The 8,591-nt window shown below is 33.0% G+C and overlaps 1 protein-coding gene across 8 annotated transcripts in view; it reads right to left on the bottom strand.

Annotated features, from left to right (window-relative positions):
- RFX3 (regulatory factor X3) overlaps window positions 1-8,591 on the bottom strand; it is a 358,769-nt gene that overhangs the window by 73,262 nt on the left and 276,916 nt on the right. For 7 of the 8 annotated variants that reach the window (XM_027773424.1, XM_006152432.3, XM_014589328.2 and 4 more), the window contains 4 exons: window positions 7,306-7,427; window positions 5,356-5,468; window positions 1,560-1,675; window positions 923-1,077 (listed from right to left, as the gene is read on the bottom strand). In XM_027773424.1, the coding sequence (XP_027629225.1) occupies window positions 923-1,077; window positions 1,560-1,675; window positions 5,356-5,468; window positions 7,306-7,427 (506 nt within the window). The remainder of the gene's footprint in view (window positions 1-922; window positions 1,078-1,559; window positions 1,676-5,355; window positions 5,469-7,305; window positions 7,428-8,591) is intronic. The other variant, XR_003550050.1, reaches the window with a different exon arrangement.

Below are 8,591 nucleotides of genomic sequence, written 5' to 3'. Positions count from 1 at the left end.
TCCCTTTTTTCCTAGATGCCTATTTACACATTTTCTAGAATAATTTAACACAAATTATCTATGAACAGGGTACTTGGAAGTATGTGGTTGCCAATTTCACAAGCTAGAAGACTGCTTTCACTTTATTAATGTCCATACAGAGTGGAAACTGTCCCATTTCTTTAAAAGTTAAGGCTACCACTAGGTGTTCACACAGATACAGGCATAAAATAGTTTCAACTGCCTCTAACAGTATCTGTACTATCGTTTATATTGATACTTGCAGAAAATAGCTTTGTTTGCTACAGAGTAGTTTAAAAAGCACCACCACTTAAAAGGTAATCTAACCTATCTATGTAATTCCCATTTACTTCATAGTGGGAATACAATGCATGTGTAGTTACATAGATTTTTCTCTCAAAATGCCAGCTAACCATTACTGTTAATGGAACTGCATTTGTAGTTCTTAACATGATGTAAGTGACAAAGTAAATGCTTTTATGAAGGAATTCAACTTCACTAGAGACCAAGATAAATTCATTTCAAATCAAAAGCAACCATGAAAAAGGCTGGCTTAGCAATTACAGATTTCAATAATTTTGGCTTTACCAAGGGGACAGTGTCCTTGGGTAGAATAATTCTTACATGGTTGACTGGCCTGGAAGTTTATTTGCAATTAGTTTATTGGGACTGTCATGTCTATGGATTGTTTTGTTTTGTTTTCATAAAAACAAAAAAAATAGAAAATGTAATTGTTTCCCCTTTTACTATGGTTTCACTCTATGCTACTTTTACGCAATAGTCTGTGTGTGTGTGTGTGTGTTCCTATCTGGCAAATCTAAATGAAATTAGAATCATTCCAGATTGCAATGTCACTTCCCAATACTTCCTGGGTGGAATGTATGAGAACAAAAGCATCCGTATTTGTCTGCATTTAACTTACTAGGAATAGGTCTAAGGACGTCGGGGATGAGAATCTCCACCAAAGCCTGGTACATCCCATGGTCACAGTTACACATCCATTTCAGGATAGACTCATGTTTGCACAGAGTTATCAGCTTTGCTTTCGGAAGTCGACTTTCTATTTCACTCAGATTGCTGGTGTGAATAAATGTAGCAAATGAATAGATGGCAAATGAGGATAAAAAAGAAAATGGACTTTAAAAATAGTTTAAGTTTACCAAATATTACTGAGGTTAGAACTATACCATTATTGCACTGGTGCCATATGGCTGGATATAGATAGATATATTTATTTATTTATTTATCTTATATATATAACACTCCCCCAGAGCTGCCTATGCACATTAATATTTTTATGAAAGGCAGATATGATAGTAATTTCATGAGGATGAAATAGTTTTACCACAGTCCCCCAAATAAATAAAAATGGGAGTTATATACACACACTGAAACCTCAAGAGAGCAGTTTTTGCTTTAATTCTAGAATGACCAAAGCATCAATCTATTCATTTAATGGTGCCACGTAAGGTTCACAACTGGTATACATATCTCTAATTTATTAGCTGTAATATCTACTCAGTCACGAAAATGAATCGAAAAAGCATATTAATTCTAACCTTGATTCAGTAATGGTAGTGCCATCAGCTGGAGTAGAAGGAGAATAGCGCCAGAATGTTTGCCACAATTTTTCTATCAGGCTAAATTGAAGATTCACAACAACGTCCAATATTGCCTGAAATACAAAATAGTATTGGTATTACTTTAAGGAGATGTGAGAAGAATGGCTAATATGATGAGATTTTATATTGGAAAGATCTTGCTTGAGCTGTTAAGTACATGGTGAAACTAACTTAATTTTACCAGTGGCTCAGGAAAAAACCAAAAGATTAAGTAGTATAACTTCTACTCCACCCAAAATGGCTTCATATCCCACCTTCACTTGTACCTCTCTTTCTGTCTCCATTTTCATGCTTTCCTTCCTTTCCATTTTCTTTCTTTTTTTCATCCTTTCATTAAGCCTCCACAGTTGTTACCACTCTTCCTATTCTCAGACCCAGAAAGGTACAGCATATAGATTCAATTCCTATCAGTCCTCTTTGGGCTAGATGAAAATGGCTGTCAAAGATGGCAGAAGTAAAGGATGTGGAGGTGTTTATATGTGACAGGTAAGAGTTAGGAATTAATTAAGCCTAAGGCTGTAGGCCCATGGGTGAGGGTGTTCCACAGCTAAACAGAGACTAGAGCAGCAACTATGGAATTAGCAAGCCTCTCTGAGGCCTTTTCTAACCTTGAGTCCTCATTTCATCTTTCTCCGAAATTTTATCTTCTAGAAACATTTTCTAGGTACATCTGGGTTTTTTGTCTGAAATGATGGTAAAATCTGCCACTTTCTCTATTTTTAATTTTATTTGACCACTGCAATTGACTTATGAATTAGCCTTCAGATAAAAGCAAGCATAAAATCAAAAAATAATTTGTTTGTACAAAGAACACATGACTGTGTCACTATTTTGAGCATTAAAAGGCAGAAGGAGTCAGCATATTATATTTGATGTCACGGCACTGAATACCAGGACAACCCCACCAAGAGCTACAAAATTCATAAAAGGTAGAGAAAATAGGTGGTGGTCCAGAAAGCCTGAGTATTTTAAGCAAAAAGAGTAAAAAACATAATTTCATAATTCTAGGGTTTGTGTCGCCTGTGTAGATCTGGTCCTATGTATAATACAGAGCATAAACAGTGTTAAAAATACTCCAAGACCAATTTAAATATTAAGCAAAATCTGTCTAGGGGTACTTTCTAGGGACTAGTAGGAAATGTTGCAAGTTGCTGGATAAACAAAATGGAGGGAAAGGGACAAATTAACAAACTCTTCAGCAACAATAAAAATGTAAAATGCAAGCTGTGAAACATTTTAAAAAAGGGATACCAACATCCTTCCATTCAGACAAAAATTAACTTCCCCAAGAGACAAATTATTACAGATGCTTTCTCAATTGTAGTTCAGACATATTCCAAGAGACACCTCTAAATGTGTGACGTGATTGTTAATACCTTATATAATACTTTACCCATTTCTGTGAATTTGTTATAAGAACACTATGCATATGTTAAAAAACAGCTGCAGCAACTTTTATGGACAACTATACTTGTTCCTTCTAAAACGAAACTCGTGATATTTACAATATTCCTTTGATTAAGAAATAGTGAAAATTCCAAATAACATGCAAAATTAGTATATTAATCCTTCTTTAAATTTATAAGCTATAGGAAATGTGAAATAAAATAAAGCAAGTAGAGAAATTCAGTTCATGTTAAATTCAGTGTCTTTTCAAGTTAAATAATCTTAAATAACTTTTTTGAAAAGGACATTCACATCAGACTCGTTTGAGAGGGTTTTTCAAATGAATAAAACACTTTGTCATTTGTCTATCCACTTTCAAATATGTTCAGACTAAAATATATAGGCAAATATAAATGAAAATAATCCAAATTCAACCAAGTTAAGGCAAATGACTATTTACAGGACTGTGAAATTCTGGCAGCTATATTTTGAAGCCTGGAAGCTTGACAAGAAAAAATAATTAGAATTCTTTGTTATACATACTGCTCTGTCTAATGAAATATGGCCTAGACACTTATAACTCTAAAATATATAAGGATCATTCTATGGACTGCCATTTCCCACACAGATTTATTACTATACATGTCCCTCTCCCTCTCTCCTCATTAAAGAACATATTTATTCCTGAAAATAGGGAAGTTGGTAAAAATTTTATAACCCAAAGAACATTTTAATCTTATTAGGGGAGTCTATTACTTAGAATAATGTTACTGTATGTTTTTTAGTGATGTTTATAATCATGCTTCAACTTAATTTGGAATAAATATATGAAACTTAGTAAAACTCAAAATTGTATTTTTATAGGCTGCTTTGCTTAAAGCAAGGTCCATTTGAAAATGGAGAAATTAGAAATTACTTCAAGAATATTCATATAAATCTTTATTGAATATGATGATGATGTAGAAAGAAAACAATTTTTTTCTATATACATAGGATAATTTAGAGATTTTTTTTAATACTGGGACAAGCATAGTAGTTAAATGGAAAATTAAAATGAAGTGGCTTTCATCATATCAAGAAATGTTGGGAACTGGCAGGGCATACTGAAGAACACTTTGGCACATGCTATGTTAATGAGAGAACTTGCCCTCGGCTGTTAATAATCTAGCACCCTTGACAAGCACTCCGATTCACTCAAGCAGTTCTTATTTCTGGAGTGGGGAAAAAAGCCATGAATGCTGAGTTGAGACTTCTTACTGCAGACTGCACTGTCAGCAGTCAGGAGGGCTACTCAGGAAATCCAAAGGATTATCTTTTATACCTAAGTATATCACAAATACCCCTGGAATAAAGCAACTTAAATTCTAAATAGAATCTCTTTTGAAAAGAAGAGGCACTTAAGAAACCTCTTATTGCAACCCATTACCGCCTTTCTACCAGGTGAGCTGTAGGTAGTAGATAAACATATTGTCATGAAGAAAGCTCTCCTCATTGACAATGTAGCTAATTCTGATGTGGGATACTCAGGAGAGTAGTAGTAGGGATGGAAATGACCAAGAGTAACCTTAATTAGTCACAAAATTAAAACAAAACTAGAGCCTTCCTTGATGATCTCTAAAGTGCTTTAGTGAACATTCCTAGAAAGCATTTTTAATAGAAATGCACACTTTTGGTCTAAGAGTCAAAGTGTAAAAAGGGTCCATTGGAAATGAAGTCTTTTTCTCCTGACTCCCAGTCATCCACTTTCCTGCACTGTTAACATTTTCTCATTCCTCATTCTAGAGAGATGAGTATACATCTTGTCCATTCAAACCATAATATATTATACATGCTATTTTGTATCTGCTTTTCCTTTATCATTAAATCAGAGCTTATTCTATTTTAGGACATTAAGTTTTGCCTGTTCTTTTTAATTGCTGCATAGTATTCCATTTTATAGACTGTATTATATTTTATGATCAAGTTCCTGTTAGACATTGAAGTTATAACCAATTTTTTGCTTTAAAAAGAATAATACAAATACTTGTCACTCAAATACTTGTCACTCATATACTTGTCACTCAAATATAAATATTTTTGTAAGATAAACACCTAGAGGTGAAATTGCTACATCAGAAGATATTAGGACAAGCTTAAGAAATGAAGTATAAAATCTATTCTCACTTTCCCTCATTCCTTACCTCTCCTCTCTGAGATAAGATAGAAGAAAACGGAATTTATTAGTGCTCAAAGAAATGCTTAAAAGAATTAGTGCTAACTTCATCTACCCTTTAGGAATAAGCTTGATTATTTTAACAAGTTGTCTGGCAAACTTCAGAGAGTGTTTTTACTGTTTAAAAAGACTTACCTCACAGTGCTCTCGATAAAGGCTCTGCAGTGACTTGATATCCTCAAAGGTGGTGCCATCTGGCAGAGAAGAGATTTCAACTTCTCCAAATTCTGGAAGTGCTCGAGATGCATCTGTTACCATGACGACATAACAGAAAAAAGCAATTGTAGAGGGTGCCAATTACAGATTAGTGAGGGAAATATTAAGAAAACCAAAAAGGAAAAAAAAGTTTAAAGGACAGAGGTCTAAAGAGTAAGAATTTTTCATATTAATATTTTGCAAGCATAACTTAGCAACATAATTGGCACAAAATACAGTAAATACTTTTTAGTATTTTGTAGAAATGAATTTTCACTATGATTACACTGGAAATAGCATATCACATCACACTGTTTCTCAATATAGGGTCCCTATTAAAGAAGAACTATCTTGAGGTTGCTGGTATCAGTTTTAGTTATTTTTATTATGATGTAACTTAACTACAGAAAAAATAAATCTGGCTTTATAAGTCTGGCTCACATCTCTCATATAATCGTAAGCCAAAAGATCTACAAAATAAATACAACGAAAGCCACACAAATAACATTAACTAGACAACATTAATTTGATGTGATAGGTGATGCAGCTGTCATAACTAAACTATCTCTGGCAACATGGATTTGAGACTGGCTGCTGTGGCATAGGTTCTCATGAGCTTGACAGGCTTACACCAACATGCATTTTGTGATGGCTGCTTCTCCCCTTACTCTTCTAGTTTAACTGACTGTGAAACTTTACTTCCCACAGAGCACAGGAATACCATTTAGCCTTTCCATGGGAAGAAAGCATAATTTAATAAGATATCTCTCTCTGTTCTTTTCTTATTAACTCTGGACAATTAATGTAATATCCTTTATTGCATGACTTATCATAAATTCAAATACAAATGTAAAAACTAAAATTGCAGAGCAGTATTTAACTCTAGTCCCCTAGGTAATCCAGAACATGCTTTTTAAAAGATTGTTACTGAAATAAAAATACAAAATACAAAATTCTTGTTGAATGCTCAAGGTTCTACAAGAGTGTAGAAAATGCTGTGATAATATTTTCAACTTCCGTAGCTATTCCAAATTGAGAGTCTAGTTTGTTGTCTTTGTCAGAAAGTACACGAAGACAGATATATATACACACACACACACAGACATATACACACGCTCTTTCTGATAGCTTCAACTCACTTATCCTGCTATATAGAAATTATACATGTTCATCTCTACAAGAGTTGTCAGTTAAATTAAAGTGCCATTATGTCCCTTTGGCTACAGTAGGAATAAATGAAATGTTCCACATACTAATTCTTTCAATAATAAGAAACATGTATACCACCTACAAAATTATAAAATATAGAAAAGCACTGTGATCAATTTAAAATAATAAATCACTTCTTTAAAAGATTTTAATAATTTTTTTTCCTAATTTGAGACTATATACATATGCATTTTAATACACAGAAAATGAGAATTCTTTATGGCACTTGAAGCTACTACTCTGAGGAAACAACACAATTTTGACCCAAAAGCCAATCAGTTTAAGTTCTTGAAAACAATTTCATAGTAATGAGCCTTTAATTCATAAGTAAGATATTCAAACAGTCATGAAAAATAATTTATTATGAAAAAAGGATTCCTGGGTTTCAAAATTTTCTACATAAAAATAAACTCACGGTTCAATTCATTTTTCCATGAACTTTTTAAAGTCCCCTTCTATGCATTTAAAAGTCCTATATAGTTTAAGATTTTTAAAAAGAAAACAGGCTCTGTTGAACATGGCAAAGGCAGTATGAACTAGAACTAATGATGTGTATAGTTTTAGCACCACAAACCTGCCTATGTAACTGACATCTGTAACAGACATTGCACTTGGAGAAAAGACTACTACTGTTCTCTTCAAATCCTAATAGCGACTAATATGCATTACACCTTAACGTACCTAAAAACTGTTGATGATGTTGACTTTGGGCAATTACAGTTTGCTCAACAGATGTGCCTGTCTGTTGACCACTTCCTGTGAAACCATCTGCAACCCCATCCACTTTCTGCATAGGCTTGTACCTAAAAATATTAGATGGGAAAAAACAAATAAACCAAATTATTCCTCACTTTTTTATACTACCCCAACTCCCAAGGAATTCGGTTTCACTCTGTTTTTTAATATCTCGTGATAGTTGTAGAAATTTTTTTTCCTTCACAGTCTCATAAAGTTTGGATGTACATTTTTTTGTTAATTGTGAAAGGAAAAAATAAAAAAGGAGGGGACATAGGAAAAGGACTCATATTTGAAAATAAGGAAATATAAGTAAGAAAGAACTATAAAGTATTTCTTTGGACAGCAAGAACAAAAATGGCAATGATAACAGTTTTAATAAACATTATGAAAGTAACTTATAAAAGAAGTTACTTTAATCTGAACTAAGATCTAGGATCTCAGGCTTGAGAAATATTGATGAATGGTTTTTAATTAATACCTCTAAAATATGATCAGCCTATACATTCAACCATACTGGTTTTTGTATCTCCTAAAATCTCTCATGCATCAACACATTCATCTCCCTTGACTTTTATCTTCATCTGCAAATACAAAGTCCATAAGCATCAGTTTATAGCAAAATATATATAAGAATCTATTTATGAATCTAGCTTATTTACCAAATTTAAAAAATCAAAATCAGCTACTGTTATGTATTTATATTTAGGTAACAGTCATACAAACTTATCTACTTTTGATACTGTTAAAATTGAGAAAATGTGTTTCAGCATCATGTGCAAGAAGGAATGACTTCCTGGGAGAAGAAAATCCACATGTTAAAAAAAAAAGCCTAGGCAAATCTTCTAGACAAACAAAAAAATAGAACATAGAAACGTATAATTGCTTCTTTTCTTCAGACTGCATTCAACTTTTTCATCACTTTAAAAATACAGAAATTACAGAAGTGTAAGAAAAATTAAAATCTACAAGTTTATTATGAGATATCATTCACATTAGAGTGTGCTTCCATTCTCTTCTTCCTATCTCTTATAAACAGAAGAATCTAATAGTCCTGTTATCTAGACACTTGACTCTTTAACATATCTCAACAGAATTCACAATATGAATCTTTTATGAATAACAATGTCCCTAATATGCAAAGAGGACATACTCAAAGATACCTGCATTCTGATAGCGGATATGAAATAAGTTGACCTCCTGAAACATTGTCCGAACTCACATTGTGTGAG

Source organism: Tupaia chinensis, unplaced genomic scaffold (genome assembly GCF_000334495.1).
Source record: "Tupaia chinensis unplaced genomic scaffold, TupChi_1.0 Scaffold000354_1, whole genome shotgun sequence".
Classification (NCBI taxonomy): domain Eukaryota; kingdom Metazoa; phylum Chordata; class Mammalia; order Scandentia; family Tupaiidae; genus Tupaia; species Tupaia belangeri.
The sequence above is the reverse complement of the archived record's forward strand: the minus strand, read 5'-3'. Positions and strand labels throughout refer to the sequence as shown.